The 25,241-nt window shown below is 50.7% G+C and overlaps 2 protein-coding genes across 2 annotated transcripts in view; one reads left to right on the top strand and one right to left on the bottom strand.

The window, feature by feature from the left end:
• Positions 1 to 3,160: 3,160 nt before the first annotated feature.
• Positions 3,161 to 11,752, top strand: LOC102254638 (cationic amino acid transporter 3). The gene is made up of 11 exons (XM_005859659.1): positions 3,161 to 3,533; positions 4,534 to 4,689; positions 7,530 to 7,707; positions 8,097 to 8,209; positions 8,364 to 8,586; positions 9,008 to 9,147; positions 9,250 to 9,352; positions 10,103 to 10,305; positions 10,989 to 11,155; positions 11,425 to 11,533; positions 11,661 to 11,752. The coding sequence occupies exons 1-11, from the start codon at positions 3,161 to 3,163 to the stop codon at positions 11,750 to 11,752; spliced, it is 1,857 nt and encodes a 618-aa protein (XP_005859721.1).
• A 5,849-nt stretch (positions 11,753 to 17,601) lies between these two features.
• LOC102248885 (zinc finger protein 331-like) overlaps positions 17,602 to 25,241 on the bottom strand; it is a 16,248-nt gene continuing 8,608 nt past the window's right edge. Inside the window, exons 3-5 of the mRNA XM_014534323.1 lie at positions 22,480 to 22,561; positions 21,256 to 21,451; positions 17,602 to 19,141 (exon numbers count right to left, since the gene is read on the bottom strand). Of these exons, the coding sequence (XP_014389809.1) occupies positions 18,060 to 19,141; positions 21,256 to 21,451; positions 22,480 to 22,488 (1,287 nt within the window). The 5' untranslated portion in view covers positions 22,489 to 22,561 and the 3' untranslated portion in view covers positions 17,602 to 18,059. The remainder of the gene's footprint in view (positions 19,142 to 21,255; positions 21,452 to 22,479; positions 22,562 to 25,241) is intronic.

Here is a 25,241-nt window from a genome sequence, read left to right as displayed (position 1 = left end):
GACAACAAATAAATACCTATCAACAAGTGAACCTAAAAATTAAGTCAGAATAAACTGGTGAATATAATAGAAGCAGGGGCATAGAAAGGGAGTGGACTGACAATTCTTGGGGGGAAGGGGGTGTGGGGGGTATGGGAAGAGACTGGACAAAAATCTTACACCAATGGATGAGGACAGTGGCAGGGGATAAGGGCATGGGGTGGGATGGGAACCAGGTGGAGGGGAGATATGGGGGGGAAAAGAGGAACATCTGTAATAATCTGAACAATAAAGATTTATTAATTTAAAAAAAAAAGAAGAAGTCGAATTAAAGAGTCACATTTATTGCAATCCGGGACTCCGAGGGGGCATTTCGCTCTCCCAAATCTCGAAGTGATAAGATGGCCACAACACCAGATTTATATAGGCAAAATCACAAAGGTATTGATTACATCCCAGGGTTTGGAATGAGGACCCTGGTTTGCACAAAGCAGTTACAGAAGCGAGATTGAGCCGATCAGTTATCTACAAAGATTAATTGTAGTTTTTGGTCTTTGGACCACTGGGTTGACAGAAACACATTATCTAGAGCCCTCGGGTCTTGGGACCACTGAGTTGACAGGGAATCATTATCTGGAACCCTCGGGTCTTGGGATAATTGTGCTGTCCTGGTTCTCAGGTACAGAGGAATTTGCTTTCTAAAACCAGTAAGATCACAGTCAATGGGATAGTCACGTTACAATCAATAAGGCATTCAATCGAATGGGATGATTTATATAATTCAGAAAATCAAAATAACTCTTCTATTGTTAAGACAAACAGCAGGGCTAGAGTTAAACTACTGTTTCTACCTGAGATGATTGCTACCATACTTCAGTTTCTGGAACCCGTCACCCCTGGCTAAACCCTGACCTGCTCTTTTTTGGCAGTAAAAAAATGTTAAGAGGGAGCTGTGGTCTTGCAACAGAGCCAGAGACTTGATGACCTAATTTAACTGTAATTTACTATTGTTCCTAAGCCCTGGGGCGTTCATTACACCTTGAGGGCAAACACAACAGCCTCCTTCCCTGGAGGCTCCTGCCCGCCCCCGCCCCACCTCGGACGACGCCCTGCCCAGCCAGGGGGAGGTGGGCTTTTAGGCGTTTCCAGCTCAGAGTTGAGAGATTTCATCAGCCCTTGCTCTCAGGGTTTCACTCAAACTCACAGGCTGAGTGTGCGACCCCAGAGCGGCGTCTGCTCTCACCGTCTGCAGTCAGGCCGGTAAGTGGCAGGAGACAGGGCGCGAGGGTTCAGACATCCCCCGAGGCCTGGGCGATCCGGCCTGCAGCTGGGTGCTCAGCCCGGCTCCATTTCCAGGCTGGAAAAGACCCATTTTCCTGATGAAAGCCGGAGCGGGAGCTGTGTGTGTGTGTGAGAGAGAAGGGGTGGGGGTGGAGGCGGGGGAGGTTCTGGATGCGTGTCCTTGGGCTCTGAGGCTGGTGTTTTTTGGTTTTTAATTTTTATTTCTGTTAGGAGTCCCCACCTGAGGATATCTTCCCCCACACACACAGATTTTTTAGAGAGAGGGGAAGAGAGAGGTAGAGTGAGAAAAAAAATGTCGATCTTAGATACATTGGTTGCCTCCCGCATGTGCACGTGCCTGGACCAGGGCTTGGGATGAGCCTGCAACCGAGGTGCGTGCTCTGGGCCCGAACCAAACCCGGGACCCTTCAGTCCATGTACCGATGGGATGCTCTAACCCCTGAGCAACCAGCTAGCGCTATTTATTTTTTTAAATAGTTTTTTTTTTTGTTTAAATCCTACTCTGAGGATATGTTTATTTTATTTACATATTAAATATACGTTTTTAATTATTTTTTACTTTTTCTTTCGTTTACTTTTTAAAAAAATATGTGTTTTTATTGATTCCAAAGAGGAAGGGAGAGGGAGAGAGAGGTAGAAACATCCATGGTGGGAGAGAATCATTGATCCGCTGCCTCCTGCAGGCCCCAGCACTGGGGATCCAGCCCTCAACCTGGGCATGTGCCCTGACCGGGAATCAAACCATGACCTCCTGGTTCACAGGTCGACTCTCAACCACTGTGCCACGCTGGCCGGCCAGGCGATATGTTTATTTTATTTTTTTTTTTAAATATATTTTATTGATTTTTTACAGAGAGGAAGGGAGAGGGATAGAGAGTTAGAAACATCAATGAGAGAGAAACATCGATCAGCTGCCTCGTTGCACACCCCCTACTGGAGATGTGCCTGCAACCAAGGTACATGCCCTTGACCGGAATCGAACCCGGGACTCTTCAGTCCCCAGGCTGATATTCTATCCAGTGAGCCAAACCGGCCAGGGCGATATGTTTATTTTAGAGAGAGAGGATGGGACAGGGAGAGAGAGGAGTGAGACATCCACTGATTGCCTCTAGTAAAGTGGCCCCACCAGGGTTCACATCAATGTTTTTCTGTCTCTCCCCCTCCCTTCCGCTCTCTCTAAAAATCAATGGGAAAAAGTATCCTTGGGTGAGGATTAACAAAATAAATAAATAAATAAAAATAGAAAAGATCGATATGAAAGAAAAAAAAAACAGGAAAAAAAACAAAATACAACCCAAAACCCCCCAGAAAGCCATCAAGTTTCAGGGTCCTAGGCAGAGATACCTTCGCCTGTGAGCTCTCTTATCGCCGAGGCGAGCACAGGGAGGACACCATGATAATAGGAAGAATTCCCTGTTTTGTAAAGGAAGGGAGGACAGAGCGAGGTCTGTGCAGCATGGGGCAGCGGAGGCGCTCTAGCCAGTGGAGCCACACCAGCCAGGCTAGGGGGACATTCTCATTTTATTTTATTTTATTTTATGTTACATTTTTATTTTTTATTTTTTTTTAATTCTCACCGAAGGATATTTTCTTCCATTGATTTGTAGGGAAAAGGTGGAAGGGAGAGAAGGGAGGGAAAGAGAGAGAGAGAAACATCCGTGTCAGAGAGATACATGGATTGGTCGCCTTCTGGGCCAGGGATTGACCCTGTAAGCAAGGTAGGTGCCCTTGACCGGGAATTGAACCCGAGACCCATCGGTCCGCAGGCTGAGGCTCTGACCACTGAGCCACACGGCCGGCCAGGCTGGGCGGACATTCCTGATGGCTTCCTGTCTTGCTTTCCCTGCAGATCTGTGCCTCTGGCTCCGCTCCACCCAAGATGCTGTGTGGACACCTGGGCCGGTTTTGCGAGAAGCTGGTGCGCAGGCGGCCCCTGGAGTGGAGGGAGGGGTCTGGCGGCGGCCTGGCCCGGTGCCTGAGCACCCTGGACCTGGTGGCCCTCGGGGTGGGCAGCACCCTGGGGGCGGGAGTGTACGTCCTGGCCGGGGAGGTGGCCAGGGACAAGGCGGGGCCGGCCATCGTCCTCTGCTTCTTGGTGGCCGCCGTGACGTCCGTGCTGTCTGGGCTGTGCTACGCGGAGTTCGGGGCGCGGGTGCCCTGCTCCGGGTCTGCCTATCTGTACAGCTACGTCACCGTGGGACAGCTGTGCGCCTTCGTCACCGGGTGGAACCTCATACTCTCCTACGTCATCGGTGAGACGGCAGGGCCGCTGGGGGGACAACAAACTTCCATCAGGACAACAGGAGGGGGGTGGGGTCTTCATCCTCCTTCATGAACACTTGGGGGTCCAGCTTCGAGGGGAAGTGGGTAACTGTGAGGAAAACCCCCACACTGTTGCCCTAGGCCTAGCCGTCGGCTTGCGGACTGAAGGGTCCCGGGTTGGATTCTGGCCGAGGGCATGTACCTCGGTTGCAGGCTCCATCCCCAGTAGGGGGCGGGCAGGAGGCAGCTGATGGATGCTTCTCTCTCATCAATGTTTCTCACTCTCTACCCCTCTCCCTTCCCCTCTGTAAAATCAACAAAATATATTCTAGAACAGCGGTTCTCAACCTGTGGGTCGCGACCCCTTTGGGGGTCGAACGACCCTTTCACAGGGGTCGCCTAAGACCATCGGAAAACACCCATATAGTTACATATTGTTTTTGTGATTAATCACTATGCTTTAATTATGTTCAATTTGTAACAATGAAATTGGGGGTCACCACAACATGAGGAACTGTATTAAAGGGTCGCTCAGTTGATTAGAGAGTTGTTCTCATCCTCCAAGGTTGCTGGTTTGAGGTTTCTCTCTCTTCCTCTCCCTCTCTCTTCCTCACTCTAAAATAACAAATTAAAAAATGTTTTTTTAAAAAAATATATTTTATTGATTTTTTACAGAGAGGAAGGGAGAGAGATAGAGAGTTAGAAACATCGATGAGAGAGAAACATCGATCAGATGCCTCCTGCACACTCCCTACTGGGTATGTGCCCGCAACCAAGGTACGTGCCCTTGACCGGAATCGAACCTGGGACCCTTGAGTCCACAGGCCGACGCTCTATCCATTGAGCCAAACCGGTCAGGGCTCAAAAATATTTTTTAAAAAGGGGCGGGGGAAGCAGAAAGGAACCTCTTTGAGGTGACTCTTTTGTATGTTTGTTTTCCCCCAAAACCTGAGCCCTTCTGTGAATGAATGTGCCTCCTTCTGGCTGCAGGCAGCGCCAGTGTGGCCAGGGCCTGGAGCACCGCCATCGACAGCCTGACCGGGCACCACATGTCTCGGGCGCTGCAGGAGAGCGTGCCTCTGCGTGTGCCCTTCCTGGCCAGCTACCTGGACTTCTTCTCGCTGGGCCTGGTGCTGCTGCTCACGGGTGAGGCGGGGCCAGAGACGGGATGGGATGAGCGGGGCATGGAGGGGGAGCGGCGGGGTGGGGAAGGCTTGGCTGCGGCAAAGGGGTGGGGAGATGTGAGGCCAGAGAAGGGGATTTTCCGTGGGAGAAACAGGAAGGCAAGATGTAGACATTGTTCCCACCCTGGGAACTCATTTTGAGCTGGACCTTTTATTTTTCAAATATATTTTTATTGATTTCAGAGAGGAAGGGAGAGAAACATCAATGATGAGAGGGAATCACTGATTGGCTGCCTCCCACACGCCTCCTACTGGGAATCAAGCCCACCACCCAGGCATGTGCCCCCGACTGGAATCGAACCCGGGATCCCTCAGTCCACAGGCGGATGCTCTATCCACTGAGCCAAACTGGCCAGGGCTGTAGGATTTCATTAAAAAAAAAAAATTAACAGACTAGAATCTCAGAGGGAAAGTGAGTGTGCATGGGAAGAGATCAACCCAAGACTTTGTATGCATATATGTGTAACCCATGGACACAGACAATAGGGTGATGAAAGTCTTGGGGGGGGCTATAAGGGATTAATGGGGGGAAAAGGGGGCATAGGTAATACTTTCAACAATAAATATGAAAAAAAAGATCATCCTAAGATATTGAGCGATCCTCATGATCTACTCCCCACACTGGGGATGAAGCCCACAACCTGCACATGTGCCCTTGACCAGAATCGAACCCAGGACCCTTCAGTCCTTAGGCTGACGCTCTATCTACTGAGCCAAACCGGCTAGGGCAGTGACAGACTCTTATGTGCTAAAATGTGAAGGCTTTTTTATTTTTTTTTATTAAATGTATTTTATTGATTTTTTACAGAGAGGAAGGGAGAGAGATAGAGAGTTAGAAACATCAATGAGAGAACATCAATCAGCTGCCTCCTGCACATCTCCTATTGGGGATGTGCCCGAAACCCAGGTACATGCCCTTGACCGGAATCGAACCTGGGACCTTTCAGTCCGCAGGCCGACGCTCTATCCACTGAGCCAAACCGGCTTCGGCAAGACTAAAGCTTTAAAAAAAAATTATTTGGTATCATTAAAACAGAAATGGAGGTGACATTCCCATAATGGAAAATGAACCATTTTATTTTATTACTAGAGGCCCAGTGCACGGGTAGGTCTCCTAAACCTGGCCAGCAATCAGGATCGATTGGGGCCTTCCACCTGCCGGCCGGGGCCTTCCTTTCCTTGCTGCTGGCCGGGGCCTTTCTTCTTTCCACGCTGCCCCCTGATGGTCAGCTCATGTCATAGCGAGCAGTCGGTCTGCCAGTCGAACTCCCGTGAAGACAATTTGCATATTAGGCTTTTATATATATAGATTTCCCCACAGCTTTATTGAGATAGAATTGACTTATAACATTGTGTAAGTTTAAGGTGGTGATTTCATACCTGTTTATACTATGAGTTGGTTACCATGATAAAAAATTAGCCCTATGCCCTAGCCCAGTGGTCGGCAAACTCATTAGTCAACAGAGCCAAATATCAACAGTACAACGATTGAAATTTCTTTTGAGAGCCAAATTTTTTAAACTTAAACTATATAGGTAGGTACATTGTTATTAACTTAATGAGGGTACTCCTAAGGCTTAGGAAGAGCCACACTCAAGGGGCCAAAGAGCCACATGTGGCTCACGAGCCGCAGTTTGCCGACCACTGCCCTAGCCGGTTTGGCTCAGTGGATAGTGCATTGGCCTACGGACCAAATCGGCCTCTGGGTTTGATTCTGGTCAAGGGCACGTACCTTGGTTACAGGTCCCTTGGGTCCAGGCCCTGGTCGGAGGCAACCAATCGATGTGTTTCTATCACATGGATGTTTCTGTCTTTCCCTCTCTCTTCCAATCTCCCTAAAATCAATGGGAAAATATCCTCGGGTGAGAATTGGAAAAAAAAGAAAATCAGCCATTTCAGCCCTGGTGTGTGACCTTCCTTGGGTGTCATTCCGTGCACCGAAAGGTGGCAGGTGGATTCCAGGTCAGGGCACATACCTAGGTGGCTGGTTTGATCCCAACATTCAATTCAGGTTGGGGCACATACAGGAGGCAGCCTATCAGTGTGTTTTCTCTTCTCTCTCTCTCTCTCTCTTCCCCTCCCTCTTTCCAAAACCAATAAAGTTCTTAAAAGAAATCAACCATTGCCGTAACCGGTTTGGCTCAGTGGATAGAGCGTCAGCCTGCGGACTGAAGGGTCCCGGGTTCGATTCCGGTCAAGAGCATGTACCTTGGTTGTGGGCACATCCCCAGTGGGAGGTGTGCAGGAGGCAGCTGATCGATGTTTCTCTCTCATCGATGTTTCTGACTCTCTCTCTCCCTTCCTCTCTGTAAAAAATCAATAAAATATATTTTTTTTAAAAAGAAATCAACCATCAATTTTTTTCATTTTTATTTTTTGTTAATCCTCATCCAAGGATATTTTTCCATTGATTTTTAGAGAGAGTGGGAGAGACTGAGTAAAAGAAACACCAATGATGTGAGAGAGACACAAAGATGGGTTGCCTCACACTCCTGCCTTGACTGGGGCCAGGGGGCCAGCCTGCAACCGAGGTACAAGCCCTTGACTGCAATGGGATCTGGGACCCCTCAGTCCAAGGGCCCACACTCTATCCACTGAGCCCAACCGGCTGGGGTGAAACCCACCATTTTAACATGTACGACCCCTACGTACATTCCAAATATTGTGCAACCACCTTCTTCTAGTTCCAGCACATTTTCATCGCCTCCAGAGGAAACCCTGCACCCATTCAGCAGTCCCCGCCCCGCCCCCGGTCACCACTCTTTGGCTTTCTGTCTAGTTTTCTGTTCCATCCTCCCACAGGTGTCCTGGTCCTGGGAGTTCGCGAGTCGGCCCTGGTTACCAAGATATTCACGGGCATGAACCTCTTGGTTCTCGGCTTCATCATCCTCTCTGGCTTCATTAATGCACGTCTGCACCGCTGGCAGCTCACGGAGCAGGACTACGAGTTGACCAAATCTGAGTCCAATGGCACCTTGAGGTCAGGAGGGCAATTTTTGTTCTTAAATATATTTTTTATTGATGATTGTAGAAAGGAAGGGAGAGGGAGAGAGAAACATCAATGATGAGAGAGAATCAATAATCGGCTGCCTCCTGCACGCCCCACACTGGGGATCGAGCCCACAACCCGGGCATGTGCCCTGACTTGGAACTGAACCTTGACCTCCTGGTTCATAGGTCGATGCTCAACCACTGAGCCACACCGGCCTGGTGTGAGGGCACTCTTGGCCACAGACGTGTGTGGAGTGCAGAGCTGGGAATGTGGTGGGAAGCAGAGCTGGGCGGTGGGGGAATGGACCGGGGCTGTGGTCCCGTAGAGATGACTGACCTGCTCACCCCTCTTCTTCCTCATCCCTTCTCTCACCGCAGCCTGGGCCCTCTGGGCTCCGGGGGGTTTGTGCCTTTTGGCTTTGAGGGGGTTCTCCGCGGAGCAGCCACGTGCTTCTATGCATTTGTTGGTTTTGACTGCATCGCCACTGCAGGTAACGGTCAGGCTCCCCATGGGGGGTGTGGGCCGCCCTTGGGCACAGGGTTGGTGGAAGGTTGGCCCGGCTCCCGGGGAGTTTCAGAAGGAAGAGGGTTTTGTGCCTCCCCCTCGGTGTGTGTCCCTGACCCGACACCCCTCCCACCGCGCAGGGGAAGAAGCCCGCAACCCTCAGCGGGCCATCCCCGTGGGCACCGTGATCTCGCTCTTCATCTGCTTCTTGGCGTACTTTGGGGTCTCGGCGGCGCTCACCCTCATGGTGCCCTACTACCAGATCAACTCCGACAGCCCCCTGCCAGAGGCCTTCCTCCACGCGGGCTGGCCCTGGGCCAGATACGTGGTGGCTGTGGGGACCCTGTGTGCCCTTTCGTCCAGGTCAGTACCATCAGCTGCCTCCCCGTCAGCTCCCATCCCCAGCTGCCCCAGCCTTGGGTGGAGAGACGAGGGGAGACACGCCTTGAGCCGTGTAGACGCCCTAGCAGGCTTGGCTCAGTGGCTAGGACGTCGGCCTGTGGACTGAAGGCTCCCGGGTTCAATTCTGGCCCAGGGCATGTACCTTGGTTGCAGGTTTGATCCCCAGTCTGGTTCAGGGCAGGGGCGGGAGGCGATCAATGGATGTGCCTCTCTCACATTGATGTTTCTCTCTGTGTCTCTCCCCCTCCCTACAACTCTCTCTAAAAATCAATGGAAAAATATCCCCAGGTGAGGATGAACAACAACGAAGTGTGGGCCAGGCCTGGGAAGCCCAGCCTGCCCGCTGGCGATCACGCTCACACGTTTCCCTTCCCTCCGCCAGCCTCCTGGGCGCCATGTTCCCCATGCCGCGGGTGATCTTGGCCATGGCAGAGGACGGACTCCTGTTCCGGGCACTTGCCCGGGTCCACCCCCGAACACACACCCCCATCGCAGCCACCGTAGTATCTGGAACTCTTGCAGGTGAATAAGCCAAACCCACCCCATTGCCATCCAATTCCCTCCGCTGGGATGTCCCCGGTGGGTCCTCACCCGCTCCCCACGGTGTCTGCGCCCTCCTTGCAGCGCTCATGGCCTTCTTCTTCGAGATCAACAACCTCGTGGACCTCATGTCCATCGGGACCCTGCTGGCGTACTCCCTGGTGGCCTTTTCCGTGCTGGTTCTCAGGTGAGGCCCCGCTAAGTTTATTTTAAAATTGATTTCAGCCCTAACCGGTTTGGCTCAGTGGATAGAGCGTCGGCCTGCGGACTGAAGGGTCCCAGGTTCGATTCCGGTCAAGGGCATGTACCTTGGTTGTGGGCACATCCCCAGTAGGGGGCGTGCAGGAGGCAGCTGATGGATGTTTCTCTCTCATCGATGTTTCTAACTCTCTATCCCTCTTCCTTGCTCTCTGTAAAAAATCAATAAAATATACTTTACAAAAAATTGATTTCAGAGAGGAAGGGAGGGGAGGGAGAGTCAGAAACATCAATGAGAGAGAGAATCTCTGATCAGTTGCCTCCTGCACAGCCCCTCACTGGGGATCAAGCCCACAACCCGGGCATGTGCCCTGACTGAGAATGAAACTGGGACCTCCTGGTTCTTAGGTCATCAACGCTCAACCGTGAGGGAAGAGAGAGACAGAGACAGAGAGGCATCGTGGTTGCCTTCCATATACACTCCAAATGGGGACGAACCCTCAGCTGGGCATGTGCCCTGACCACGCATGGAACCTGGGACCTTAGATGCACTGGAGGATGCCCCCCCAGCTGAGCCCCCCGGGCCAGGGCTTGAACCGAGGCTCCTTATCGGGGGGCGGCTCCTCTATTGCCTTCATGCGGCCTCCTCAGGGTGCCGCTCCACTCGGCTGGGGAAGGGGCCGTGTGATGTTGGGCGGGGAGAGGCGGTGTGAAGGTTGCAGGCGTGTCTCTCATCCAGGTACCAGCCAGACCAGCATTTAAGCCAGAACGAGAAGACGGAGGTGGAAATAACGGAGATAAAGCCTGGGCTTGACGCCGGTTCCCAGGAACCTGTACCTGAAGCAGGAATGGCGGGCTTCCTAAGCAGCCTGTGGAGCCCCGAGAGCGCCGTCCCCACCCCGCAATCTGGCCACATCGTCTATGAATGTGCCTTGCTGCTGGGTGAGCAGTGGGCTGGCTCTTTGGTGGTGCCTGAGGGTGACGGGATGAGGCGGGAGTGGGTGCCTGTGGAGGACTGTTGGACAGGTGACAGCCCATATTTTTTTTTTTTTTTTTTTTTAATTTTTTTTTTTTTTTTTTTTAAATATGTTTTATTGATTTTTTACAGAGAGGAAGGGAGAGAGATAGAGAGCTAGAAACATCGATGAGAGAGAAACATCGATCAGCTGCCTCCTGCACATCTCCTACTGGGGATGTGCCCACAACCCAGGTACATGCCCCTGACCGGAATCGAACCTGGGACCTTTCAGTCCGCAGGCCGACGCTCTATCCACTGAGCCAAACCGGTTTCGGCAACAGCCCATATTTTTGTTCCTGATGCCACTCCATTGATTTTTAGAGAGAGTGGAACTGGGGGTGGGATTGGGGGGAGAAACATCGATGTGGGAGAGACACATAGATCGGATGCCTCCCGCACTAGGGATCGAACCTGCCACCCAGGCACATGTCCATGAACCAAACCTGTGACCCTGAGGTGCTCGGGCTGGCGCTCTAACCATGAGTGACCCCGGCCAGGGCGTGATGGCCCATGTTGGGGTGGGCAGTCTGAGGGTGGGATGTGACCCAAGCCCTTGACACCTTTGGCTTCTGACCTTGACCTGTTCTCCTCCACCCGTCCCTGGCAGCTCTCCTGCTGACCGTCCTGAGCCTGGTCCTGGCTCGGTGGCCCAGCCGTCTGGTCTCCGGGGACCCGGTGGCCACAGCAGTGACTGCTCTGCTGCTGCTGCTCATTGTGGGGCTCACTTTCATCCTCTGGAGGCAGCCCCAGAGCCCAGCTCCTCTTAGCTTCAAGGTGGGTGACCTGGGGACCCCAGTCTACCTGCCTGGAGGGAGTGAACTCTCCTACCTCGCTGGACCAGGGAAGGCAGGGGGAGGGGTACAACAAATGGACCGCTCCCCGACCCACACTCTGCTCAGGAGGATGCGGTGGGGTTCCCCCTCTGAGTGGGCGTGGAGGGTGTGGCCTGAGCAGGACTGAGCTCTCCCTTCCCACCCGTGGGTGGGGGCGGGGTGTCCCTCTGCAACGTCTGGTGTTCAGCGATGACCTGACTTTGCCCACAGGTCCCCGCCCTGCCTGTCCTGCCCCTGGTCAGCATCTTTGTGAACATGTACTTGATGATGCAGATGACCTCTATGACCTGGGCCCAGTTTGGCATCTGGATGGCGATTGGTAAGTGGCCTCTTGGGGGACCGAACCCAACCTCCTTCCTACCACCGTTCCCACCCAGCCGTCTCAGGGGCCGTAACAGGAGGCCCAGGGGGCACTGTCCCTTCTCATCGTCCCGTGTCCGTCCCAGGCTTCGCCATATACTTTGGATACGGGATCCGGCACAGCTTGGAGACCAGTGAGCCACAGCCAGCCGCCTCCAGCTCTCACACACGCCTCTAGTGGGATTAGCGTGACCACGGGAGCAGGATGCTGCCTGGCATCTCCTCACGCTGCAGCCTCTTCCGGTTCCACGGAGCCTCTGAGCCTGTGTGGAGTGTGAAGGTGGGACGCACCCATAGCCCTGCTCACTGTTCACTTGTCAAGGCAGACACACACGGGGGCAGTGCACACTGTGCCAGGGCCGAGAGATGTGCTCTCGCAACGCAAGTCGGACAGGGACCCGCCGGCCACCGGAGGAGGAAATGGGATATTCCCCGCACAGAGGGGACTCCCTTGTGCCCACTTCCAGAGAGAACAGCTCGCCCCGTGGGAAGAAAAGGCCTGTTTCAACTCTGTGGTGTCAACAGTGCACTTTTGGGGGGTAATTTTTAATTAAAAAAGGTTTTTTCTCAATTACAGTTGACATTCAGTATTATATTCGTTTCAGATATACAGCATCGTGGTGAGATGCTTATGTAATTTATGAAGGGATCCCCCTGACACTGTAATATTCATTATAATATTATGGACTATGTGCCTGTGTTGTACTTAAATCCCTGTGACTCCTTTGTAGCTACCAGTTTGTACTTCTTATCCCTTCACCCTTTTGCACCCAGCACTGCCCTGTCACACTCCCCTCTGGCAATTATCAGTCTGTTCTCTGTATCTCAGTGTCTGTTTTGCTCATTTGGTTATTTTGGTTTTTCAGGTTCCACATATAAGCGAGATCATGAGGTGTTTGTCTTTCTCTGTCTGGCTTATTTTACTTCACATAATACCCTCCAGGTCCATCCATGTAGTTGGAACATTCTTCGTGTCAAGAGTTACACTTGATATATTAGGACACAAATAGATTGGAAGTAAAAAGAAGAAAAAATGGATCATACAAACAGTAACATAATGCCCCAGCTGGTGTGGCTCAGTTGGTTGAAGTGTCGTCTTGTAGACCAAAAGGTGGCGGGTTTGATTCCCGGTCAGGGCAGGTGTGGGAGGCAACTGATGTTTTTCTGTCCCAGTTCATCATCTCTAAAAATCAGTTAAAAATATACATAGATCTGGCGTAGCTGTATTAATATCGGACAAGGTAGGCTTTATTTTTTAAAAATATATTTTATTGATTTTTTACAGAGAGGAAGGGAGAGGGATAGAGAGCTAGAAACATCGATGAGAGAGAAACATCGATCAGCTGCCTCCTGCACACCTCCCACTGGGGATGTGCCCGAAACCAAGGTACATGCCCTTGACCAGAATCGAACCTGGGACCTTTCAGTCCGCAGGCCGACGCTCTATCCACTGAGCCAAACCGATTAGGGCAAGGTAGGCTTTAATTTCATGATAGAGATAAATGATCATTTTTACTTCCCCCAACTTTATTGAGATATAATTGACAGATAACATTGTGTCAATGACCATTTTCTTTATGTTTCTGCCCAGACCCTTTTTTTTTAGTTCATATTATTTTATTTTGTTAATCCTCTCTGAGGATATTTTTCCCATTGGTTTCTAGAGAGGGAAGGAGAGGGGGAGAAAAACCATAGATGTGAGAAATAATTGATTGCCTCCTGCACTTGCCCCGAACTGGGCCAGGGATCCAACCTGAAACATAGGTATGCCCTTGACCAGGAATAGACGCATGGGCAGCTAGATGCTCTGGCCACTGACCACATCAGCTACTTTTTTTTGTTGATTAGAGAGGGAGAGGAAGAGAGAAACATTGATGTGAGAGGGAAACATCGATCATTTGCTTCTTGTATGCACCCTGACCAGCGGTCAAATCCCTGACCTTTCCATAGACGACAGTCCAGCCAACCGAGTCACACTGGCCAGGGCTGTTGCAGACTCATTCCAAGTTAAACCCAGTGGAGAGTTCTTCTCTGGGAAATAGCACTGCTAAAGGCAGGGGGAGGGGCGTGAGAAATGGGGTGCTTGTTACTGGTGTCAGTTGGGTGGAGCTAGAAGTTAAACTGGGAAGACAAGAGAGGGTGATGTCACTGCAGAACAGAAACTTGAAATTAAGGTTTATGGGTGTTGAAGGTGGTGAGAAAGCAGAGGATTATCTGTGGGAACAAAACGTTGCCACAGAATGAAGGATAGACCCATGGGAGGGATGAGGTCAAGAGAGGGAGTAGCAGAGTCATTAGGTGGATTTAAAGGAGTAGGACTGACAGACTTCAGAGCCCCGATGAAACGACAGGGTTAGAAAACAGTCATTAAAGGGGAGTGAAACTTAAGGTGATGGTTTGATGGGAAAGGTGGCCATCACCCGATTTGAATTCTTAGCAGGTGATGTGGGAACAGCACCACGGAGCTATAATAGGCCACGCAGAACACTGCCCATAAAACACGCTTCAAACGTTGAATCACGATGTAATCCAGTCTCTAGATCAGTGGTTCTCAACCTTCCTAATGCCGCGACCCTTTAATATAGTTCCTCATGTTGTGGTGACCCCCAATTTCATTGTTACAAATTGAACATAATTAAAGCATAGTGATTAATCACAAAAACAATATGTAATTATATGTTTTCCGATGGTCTTAGGCGACCCCTGTGAAAAGGTCGTTAGACCCCAAAGGGGTCGCGACCCACAGGTTGAGAATCGCTGCTCTAGATCAACTATCAGCTCACACAAGGGACAGAGTCGCTTGCCCACAAAATACAGTCAAACCTACAATGTGGGCAATTCAGGAAAAAGAGTGGCGTGCTTCCCATAACAAGTGATCAAGCCCAGACCAGTGTGAATAGCTGCAGCCTAAATATTTACTAAAAAAGGGGGGAAAGACCTACTATGTGCAGCCTCTACATAAATACAAAGCAGAGCCCGGCCAGGTGGGCTCTGTGACTCGGTGGTTGAGCGTCAACCTATGAACCAGGAGGTTGTGGTTCAGTTCCCTGTCAGGGCGCATGCCTGGGTTGCTGCCTCAGTCCTCCGTAGAGGCTGTGCAGGAGGGAGTGGGTCCAGGATTCTCGATGTTTCTATCCCTCTCCCTCTCCGAAATAAATAAAGATATAAATATTTAGAAGAAAGTATGGCCCTAGCTGGTTTGGCTCAATGGATAGAGCGTCAGCCTGCAGACTGAAGGGTCCTGGGTTCGATTCCGGTCAAGGGCATGTACCTCCCTCGCAGGCTCCATCCCCAGCCCTGGTCCAGGCGCGCATGGGAAGGCAACCAATGGATGTGTCTCTCTGATCGATGTTTCTGTCTCCCTGTCCCTTCCACTCTTTCTAAAAATCAATGGAAACATATCCTCAAGGAGAGGATCAGCAAGAATAAGAAAAAAAAACCCAGCCAAACAGGAAGTTTCATGTGAGACCTGGGTTCCCCCCAGGCCACGCCTGTGGGACCTCTGCCAGCCCGTCCCCTCTTATTCTCCCACCCAACCATCCGTCTCAGGCTCCTCCTCAAGGAGAGGATCAGCAAGAATAAGAAAAAAAAACCAGCCAAACAGGAAGTTTCATGTGAGACCTGGGTCCCCCCGAGGCCACGCCTGTGGGACCTCTGCCGGCCCGTCCCCTCTTATTCTCCCACCCAACCATCCATCTCAGGCTCCTTTGACTTGGGTGTTTGCTCCTTAGCCTGAGTCCTGAGTGATGGCCACTCCCCGTTTCTTTGTGTCACCTGTCCACTCAGGCAGTGTCCCTGCTGCTGGGCTGTGTCCAGAGGCCTGCCCGGCACTGCCTGTCTGCACAGCTTCATCTTATCTCTGTGCCTCCCTCATCCCGCCTCCCTCCGCACACTCCGTCCTCTGTGGCCCTCCTCCCTCTCCCGACAGGAACTTGCCAATTCCTTCTCACTCCCCCTACCTGTATGGAGCAGTTTGGAAGGACAGCGCCCACCCCCTTGTTCTCAGGTTCCCACCACGGGTTCTAGTTCTTTCCTCAACATCACCCCTCGCTGTAGGGCTGACTGGCCTCAGTCTGACTGCTCCCATCCCGCAGCATGGCCTCCGGTCCCTGTGGCGGGACCGCCAGGATGTGGCGGGTACAGTGTGCCGGCTCAGTTCCTTCCTGAACAGGCCATGTTTGAATATCCAACAAAGACAGCGGCTCATGCGATTTCTATTTTAGCCATTCTGCTGAGCGTCTAGCGACGTGGCGGTTTGGATGTGGCGGGTACAGTGTGCCGGCTCAGTTCCTTCCAGAACAGGCCATGTCTGCATATCCAACAAAGACAGCGGATGCGATTTCTATTTTAGCCATTCTGCTGAGCGTCTAGCGACGTGGCGGTTTGCTTTGCATTTCCTGGATGGGAAAGGAAGTTGAACACAATTTCACGTACTTACTGGTGACCTGGTGGTCTTCTCTTGTTCCATAGTCATTTAAGTCCTCCCCGCCTCTTAATTTATTACTTTTTTATTAAAAATAAAAAAATTTGATGAGAGAGAGAGAGAGGAACATTGATCTGTTGGTCTGTAACAGGCAGTTAGACAGACATGAGCACAGCAAGGAAGACGGGCCAGGAACAGGTCACCAGGGCGGGATGCCCCAGGGCCTAGCAAAGGACATTGTGGGGTGGGACCTCACTCCCAGCATGTCATTGCTGGTCGCACTGTTTGGACCCCGGACTTTTCCTCCCTAGAGATGACATCTAGGCATCAGTTGTATTTCAGCTCCAGGCCCAGATAAGCAACAAAGGCAGCCACGGCCGAGGTCAGGACCAGCTGCATGGAATAATGACCCATGGCCACAACCCAGAACAGACACACCTGAAAAACTGAATAGTCTATTTCAATCTTCTGGGACCGTCCCGCAGATAAGCAACAAAGGCAGCCACGGCCGAGGTCAGGACTAGCTGCACAGAATAATGACCCGCTGTCGGGTGATGGCCAGGCAATCAGTGGGGCCACAACCCTGAATGGACACACCTGGAAAACTGAATAGTCTATTGCGATCTTCTGGGACTGCCCCCAAAATCTCCACGGAACACCCTGCAGCTGGAGGACTCGGTGTGGTGTGCTCTCCCACCCAGGAGCCCGCGTCTTCCCCTTCCCTTTCCCCGCCCCTCCCCCCTCCCAAGCTCCAAGGGCCCTTCCTTTACCCCCATAACGCGTTTCCTCAGCCCATTTCTTCTAGGAATTACTTTCCTGCCTCTATGATTCACCAAATAAATTCTCCCCTACAGTTTGGGTCTTGGCTCTGAATTCCTTCCTAGCGAGAACCCAAGAACCGAGGCTGCTGAACCCCAGGTGTGTCTGACCCCACCAGTAGAACACCTGGGCCGTTCCCGCCGCCTACAACAGTTCCACTATCAGTGTGTTCATTGGCTGCTTTCTGTATGTGCCCTGACCTGGGATCAAACCCACAACCTGGGCGAGTCAGAATGAGGCTCTAACCACCTGAGCGACCCGCCGGGGCCGATTCATTATTGACGTGGGGCATTCTTTACATTTCCAGGTCCAGGTACCATCTTCTCCCACCCTGCTTCTTGCCTTTCACTTCCTCACGGTGCCACTGATGAACAGAACTTTGTTTCTTTTGAGGAAGTTCAACTTACTTATTTAAAATATATCTTTATTGATTTCAGAAAGGAAGGGAAGGAGAGAAACATCAATGATGAGAGACTCATTGAGTAGCTGCCTCCTGCACGCCCCACACTGGGGATCGAGCCCACAACCCGGGCCTGTGCCCTGACTGGGAATCGAACCATAACCTCCTGGTTCATAGGTCGATGCTCAACCACTGAGCCATGCACGGCAGGCAAGGAAGTGCAACTTATTAACCTTATTTTATGTTTAGCACCTTTTATGTGCTAAGAAACACCATGGGCCCAGGACTGTGAAAACTGTATTTTCTTGTAGAAGTTTAATAGTCTTTTCTAAACTTGTTATCCCCACAGGGGGTCTTCTTGCAATAATTCACTAACAGCAACACCGAGGGTAATGACGACAGAAACGCAGCTAATGTTTATTGAGTTTGCACAATATTCCAGATACACTTGCAGGGAGTTCCACATACCAGACTTGTCTAATGGCCCACGGGCAGTATCACGTGGCTGTCCTGATTTCACAGATCTGCACAGGGGTTAAAGGTCATTTCCCCCGAGGCACAGTGAGTGAGGGGGGGCTGAGGATGACAGCCGTGGCGAGGAAAGGCTATTGCACGTATGTTACATCAGCAGTTATTCCCCAGAATGAATCTGAAATGAAATCAAAAGGTCCTGGGAACCTTCTATGCGTCCATTAACCCATCCAGTAAACAAACTGTCTACACTGAGTATGTTGTAATCAGGGAGGAAAAGTGACTTCTCGTCTCCAAACCTGCCTCTCACAGGACTATCCTGAGATTCTGGAAGAAGAGTGGCCGGTGACGACTTCCTTATGTTAAATCGTATCACGAATTTGCCTCGTGTTGTGGAAGAAACAAGTGCTGTCTAGAGGCCTCTGAACATTCTTTGTCTTCGAAAGGTTTGCCCGCGGCGTGGAGCCCCTGGTGTCCTCTGTAATGGTGTGCGTGGCCACACGCCTTTCCACAGTCCTGACACTCGTGGGGCTTCGCACTGCTGTGCACTCTCTGATGCTGTGTGAGTTGGTGGCCGTGGCTAAAGGCTTTCCCACACTCTTTGCACTCGTAGGGCTTCTCTCCGGTATGAATCCGCTCGTGTTTCACCAGGCTGGACCCATAAATAAAGGCCTTCCCACACTCCTTACATTTGTAAGGCGTCTCGCCAGTGTGGATTCTCTCGTGCTGGGTCAGGTGATAGCCACAGTTGAAGGCCTTCCCACATTCCGTGCACTTGTATGGCTTCTCCCCCGTATGGATTCTCTGGTGTTTCACGAGGCTGGAACCCCAGCGGAAGGCCTTCCCACACTCCTTGCATTCATGAGGCTTCTCACCAGTGTGAATTTTCTGATGCTGAGTAAGGTAATTGACACGGGTAAAGGCCTTCCCGCATTCTTGACATTCGTAGGGCTTCTCGCCCGTGTGAATCCTTTTGTGCTGAGCCAGGCTCGAGCCACAGATGAAGGCCTTCCCACAGTCTTTACACTCGTAGGGCTTCTCGCCCGTGTGAATCCTTTTGTGCTGAGCCAGGCTCGAGCCACAGATGAAGGCCTTCCCACAGTCTTTACACTCGTAGGGCTTCTCGCCCGTGTGAATCCTTTTGTGCTGAGCCAGGCTCGAGCCACAGATGAAGGCCTTCCCACAGTCTTTACACTCGTAGGGCTTCTCGCCCGTGTGAATCCTTTTGTGCTGAGCCAGGCTCGAGCCACAGATGAAGGCCTTCCCACAGTCTTTACACTCGTAGGGCTTCTCGCCCGTGTGAATCCTTTTGTGCTGAGCCAGGCTCGAGCCACAGATGAAGGCCTTCCCACAGTCTTTACACTCGTAGGGCTTCTCGCCCGTGTGAATCCTTTTGTGCTGAGCCAGGCTCGAGCCACAGATGAAGGCCTTCCCACAGTCTTTACACTGGGACCCTTCAGTCCGCAGGCCGACGCTCTATCCACTGAGCCAAACCCGCCAGGGCAAATATGAGCAGTCAGTGACATAAAAATTTAATCTCATTATGGGGAGTCAATAATGGGTTAGAACATTCTTCTGTAAGTAAAGAAAATTCTTGCCTCACCAACCCAGTGTGTAGGCTTTTATCAATTCTTAACATAAGTGATAGGAAACAATTTTTTTTACTCTTAAAAACCATATGTCCCCCTTTTCAACAACAAAGAACTCTCTCCTGTGTGCAAAGTATATGGGATATTTAAAATGTTTGATATATAAGATTTTGTCCTCAAGTTGTCCAGTTAAGAAGGAAAAGGAAGCCCGGCCAGTGTGGCTCAGTAGTTGAGTGTCGACCTAGGAACCAGGAGGTCACAGTTCAATTCCTGGTCAGGGCACAGGCCCGGGTTATGGGCTGGATCCCCAGTGTGGGGCGTGCAGGAGGCAGCCAATCAGTGATTCTCTCTCATCATCGATGTTTCTCTCCCTTCCTCTCTGAAATCAATAAAAAAATAAAATAAAAAAAAAATACACACACACACACTGTATACGTATGTATTTTAAAAAAGCTTCTCTAGTAGAATAAATATGAACCAACTAGACCCTTGCTAACATGTGCGTGTCTGGTACCACAATATTAATGAATAAACCTGAAGACTATCAGCTACTACTTCCTATGAGCAGACACGAGTAAGCACCAGACACTAGAGGGGAAATCTGGGAATTAAAGACGAAAAGGAGCATACTTTGTACGTGTGGTGATGACATACCTGGGCAACCCAGGAAAATCAAGTTTATAACCACCTAGACGTCAAAGTCACAGAGACTTCAAAAAGAGAGAAAGGGTTAGAGAACCAACAGGTGGACCGACAGGTAGGGACAGGTCTCATTTTAAACTTCTGAAGGCCTTCTCCCTGGTGGCAAGTAGAACGTGGTAGCTGGCAGCATGGATTTGGGCCAGAATTCTTCCGTTCAGTTCTTGCTCCTGCCTCCTCTGTCTGACCATGTCCTCTGGACCCAGCATACTCATCCGCAAATCACACTTAATCGCTGTGTCTATCTCCTAAACTTGTGGGAATGAAATGAAATGTATTTATACAACACATACACACAATGCCTAGTTCAATACCTCGTATACAGTGAGCACAATATTAGCCATAAGGCCCTAGCTGGTTTGGCTCAGTGGATAGCCTGTCGGCCTGCGGACTGAAGCGTCCTGGGTTCAATTCTAGTCAAGGGCACATGCCCAGATTGTGGGCTCGATCCCCAGTGGGGGGTGTGCAGGAGGCAGCCGATCAATGATTCTCTCTCATCGTTGATGTTTCTCTCTCTCTCTCTCCCTCTCCCTTCCCTTCTGAAATCAACAAAAATATATTTTTAAAAAATTAGCCATAAATATTATGGTTGTTACTTTTCTAACAGAAAAATAAGAAATTTCCTGAGATAATGACAAGATATTATCATCTAATGTTTAACTCAAAGGTCACAGATTTGTAATTTTCAACCTCACTTTGGGCACAATGTGTCGGAAATGGAATATGCTGTTTGCTTTTATGTGAATTCTGTTTGTCAATCCACCTCTATAGAGAAATCACGTCACCCCAAAGAACCACGGGCCATTTGGGTATAAACATAACAACACAGTAGGAAGCTTGGTTTTCTTGAAGATGGTTGTGAAATAAATATTCCAGAATTCTAACTAATCCTTTGCTCATGAAGAGAGTGGGAACTACAGAAAGGGCCAGACGAAGGTGGGAAGATCACTGGTGGATGATGAGAGGAAGGTGTGTGATGGTCACTTCCAACCCGACAAGGCTCAAAGCACTCCCTGGGAACAGGAAGAAGATTCAACTCATTTCTTAAAAAAAAAAATTTTTTTTTACTGATTTCAGAAAGGAAGAGGAAGAGAAAGAGAGAAAGATCAATGATGAGAGAGAATCATTGCCCCGTTGCCTCTGCATATTGGGGATCGAGCCCGCAACCCAGGCATGTGCCCTGACTGGGAATCGAACCGTGACCTCCTGGTTCATGGGTCGATACTCAACCACTGAGTCACACCTGCTGGGCTAAACGCTGTCTCTTGAAAGGCAGCCCTAAAATTCACAAGGGAAGGGGCTGACATTCCAGGGAGCAGAGTGTGAGTTAGATGACTCAGGCAACTTACCCAGTGAGACCAAGTTGCTGTAGTTCTCCAACATCACGTCCCAGTACAGGTCCCTCTGCGTGGAGTCCAGGCAGGCCCACTCCTCCTGGGAGAAGTCGATGGCCACGTCTGAGAACGTCACGGGACCCTGAGAACACAAACCACATGTCCCCGAGGAAACGGAAGGGCAGTTTCAAGACGAAGGAAAGGAGAGGCAGGCCTACGCTCTGGGTAGAGTGGACACAGTGCCTCCCAGAAAGCCTGAGAGATGGGAGGGGACAGTGAGGGCGTGGCCGTGACAGGCAGAATCCCTCCATGTGACTGCAGAGAAAAGCCAGCTGCACCTGTGCAATCCGGCACCGCAGCCTGCGGAGCAAGGACAGAGCGATCCTGGCTTCCTCCCATTCCCACACACACAGCCTGCCACGTGCCTGCCTCACAGCATTCCTACGGCTTTGTAATGACAGAAAACATTTTTAAAATTCCAACACACGGACAGATTAGACTGAATGATAATGATTGCGCAAAACAACTCCGGTTGTCCGAAGTTCTGGGAGCATGTGGTCACCTATTCGTCTGTACTGGGTGCTCTGATCCATGACCACCCCGCCACTCCCCATCCCTTGTTCCTGACTGAAAGGATGCTGGTGGCAAACGACACAGACACACACAGAGGTCTGTTCAACAAGAAAAGTGGCCTCTCGGGTCCCCTGGCCTCAGGCCCTGCCCTGTCGGATGCTCACAGCCTCAGAGCCTGGGCTGTCCTCACACACTAATCCCGAGGCCAACTAATATGCACATCCCCTCTTTTCTGCCTGGAACAGAGGATTTCCGTGTTCTCCTGTGCTCAAAAGCGTCCAACATCTCCAACTAATCAGACCATGGACCCGAAGCAAATCTTTCTCCCCAGGGACTTTCTTCCTCCATTCCCCCAACGTTCCCGCTGACAAAACACTGAGCATAAGGGAGGTACTGAATCATCAGCGCCACGTTCTATGAACGTGGGCCCCGAGGTGGGCGAGGGGCTATGCGGCATCACCATTGACGGAATGGAGAGGACTGGAAGCAGGTCATTGGATGGGGCTCCCTGGGGCAGGAGGCTTGGGGATAATTAATAAAAACCACCACGGGATCCAAATAGCACACTGCGGGGAGGGAAGAGACATACACACTTACGTGGGCCATAGTTTCAGAATCAGGACCCGATGAGTTGTCTAAGGGCTTCCTTCACCGCAGACCAACTCTGGAGAAGGCGGAGCTGGGCCAGGAGAAAGAGGCATTGAAGTCAGTGCACCTGGGTCCCCAGAGTGACTTCACACAACCTTCCTGCTCCTCCATCTTTGCTTCACAAGGACGCCAGCTCCTTCCCAGCACCCGCACACAGACACCACCGGTCAGGAAAAGATCGGAGGGAAAACAGGCTCTCCCTCCAACTCCAGGACACCCAGCAGCACAGGGCAGAAAAGAGGGGTTTTTAGTTATTTTTTTGCTTTGAAGTCAGACCCAAACATTTTAGCAGGAGGATCTTCAGCCAGCTCCCTGTTAGGGGTAAGTATTAAGGACTTGTTCTTGACCAAAGAGAGACCTGGCCTTTGTCCTCAGTTTCTGAGAGGTAATCTGCATCAGACTTGATAGGAAGGTCTTTTGTTTTGGGTACTAGCTGCCATGCTGCATCTTAAGGTGGGCCTCACCATACCCAACAATCTTAGGGTGGGGCTGGCCATACCCAACAATCTTAGGGTGGGGCTGGTCATACCCAACAATCTTAGGGTGGGGCTGGCCATACCCAACAGTCTTAGGGTAGGAGCTCCTCATCCTAGAAGGACCAAGTGATTTGGGTGGGGGTTTTGGGTCATGGGGTATCAGTTGACCTAATCAATCAGGTCTATATTTCTCTATAGTCAAGTCAATTAGTAGTGCCTATGTGATGAAGCCCTGGTGGACCAGGTGAGTCCCTGGTAGGCAGTGCCCTTGGGGCGAGGACACCGGAGCTCAGGTTGTGAACACCCCCCACACCTGGACTTACACACCTACTTCCTTGGCTGATGCTACTCTGTGCTCTTTCCCTGTAATAAACCGCACCCCTGAGAGGAGAGCTTCCAGTGAGTGCCGGGCGTCCTAGTCCTGAATTACTGACCCTGAGGCTGGTTTCAGGAAACTCCCAAACCTGCAGTTGGCGCCAAAACTGAGGGCGGCCCTCAAACCCCCAATGTGGCTAACTCTGGGGAGGGGACTGGGATCTGGGCCCGAGTGGGTGTGTTGAGGGTACCTAGCCTCACTTGGAGTCCATCCTGCTCCCTCCAGTCACACTGTCCAGGGTTAGGAGAGGCTGCATCATCCAAACTCAAATCTCTTCTGGCCTCCAGAGAGGGTGACATGAGTCAGGACGTGGCAGGCGGACAGGAAAAGCTGACCCCATAAACGCATGCACACTATCAATGCAGAACACCGAGGTCAGTGGTTACTTCCTGCTAAGTTGAAATACTTAGAATATGAAAAGCATTTCAGATATACCGTCAGTAGGAAAATAATGTTACCAAAACAAGATGGTACAATACCTTGTCAACTTCTCTATATAAGCCCAGCCATGGTGGCTCAGTGGTTAAGCTTCAACCTATGACCCAGGAGGTCACAGTTCAATTCCCGGTCAGGGCACATGCCTGGGTTGTGATCTCGATCCCCAGTGTGAGGTGTGCAGGAGGCAGCCGCCTTAATGATTCTCTCTCATCATTGATGTTTCCATCTCTCTCCCTCTCTCTTCCTCTCTGAAATCAATAAAATATATTTTTTAAATTCTATATATGAATATATACACATAATATAGTGTGTGTATATATTCATATATGTGCTATATGAATAAATATACACACATATGGAGACAAACACACAGATACTGACAAACAGACCATAAGACATCAACAGAGAAAGAGAGAGAGAGAGAGAGAGAGAGAGAGAGAGAGAGATCAAAGTAGAGAGGAATAGAAGAAAGCATCCTGAAAAGTGTATATCCCTTGCACAGCGGGCCTGAAACTGCTAACCTTAAGCCTGCTTGCAAGACTGGTCCTTGGCTGGACTTGCAGGGTTCTCGCCATTCCCTCACTGAGGACAGTGGCTCATGCTCCTGGAATGTTTGTTTGTGCTATGCAGAGGGTGCCTACGTGACTGACACCTGATAGAAACCCTGGCTCCCAGGCTGTGAGCTCCCCCACAGACAACTGCATGTGGTTGGACTCTGACGGAGGGAGGATTAGTCCTGTGTGCCTTTCCCTCGGCTGACTGCCCGGAACCCTTTCCCTGTAATACCTCTTGGCCACGGGTAGGACAATGGGTTGGACCCTGAGTCCATCCAGAGTAGGGGTGGGGAACCTTTTTCTGCCAAGAGCCATTTGGATATTTATAACATCATTCCTGGGCCATACAAAATTATCCACTTAAACATTAGCCTGCTATATTTGGTCAGACATTTAATTAACTTAGAAAATAAGCTTTCTATCTCTCCATCTAGAGCCTGTGCGATCAGGACTCTTTGGTCATGACCTGACCTCAGTGCCCACAGTGAGGGATGATGCCCTGCTCCTAGCCCAGGGGTGGGCAAACTTTTTGACTCGAGGGCCACAATGGGTTCTTAAACTGGACCGGAGGGCCGGAACAAAAGCATGGACGGAGTGTTTGTGTGAACTAATATAAATTCAAAGTAAACATCATTACATAAAAGGGTACGGTCTTTTTTTTTTTTTAGTTTTATTCATTTCAAACGGGCTGGATCCGGCCCGCGGGCCGGAGTTTGCCCATGGCTGTCCTAGCACCTGTTAGGGCACAGCACTTACCCCAGGGTCAGGCTCATTGCAGGCACTGAACAGAAGTATGATTTTGGCTCAACATTCTACTTTTTGGCATGTATCCCAAGGAAGAAAATATGTATATATCTTTTGTGTGTG

Source organism: Myotis brandtii, unplaced genomic scaffold (genome assembly GCF_000412655.1).
Source record: "Myotis brandtii unplaced genomic scaffold, ASM41265v1 scaffold1289, whole genome shotgun sequence".
NCBI lineage: Eukaryota > Metazoa > Chordata > Mammalia > Chiroptera > Vespertilionidae > Myotis > Myotis brandtii.
This window is presented reverse-complemented; position numbering and strand designations above follow the sequence as displayed.

Excerpts from the sequence above, each read along its gene's own strand:
- LOC102254638 (XM_005859659.1), top strand. The coding sequence starts at position 3,161 with ATGCTGTGTGGACACCTGGGCCGGTTTTGCGAGAAGCTGGTGCGCAGG. Across the intron at positions 9,148-9,249 it reads AGTATCTGGAACTCTTGCAG|CGCTCATGGCCTTCTTCTTC; the intron begins GTGAATAAGCCA and ends CCCTCCTTGCAG. Across the intron at positions 11,156-11,424 it reads CAGCTCCTCTTAGCTTCAAG|GTCCCCGCCCTGCCTGTCCT; the intron begins GTGGGTGACCTG and ends CTTTGCCCACAG.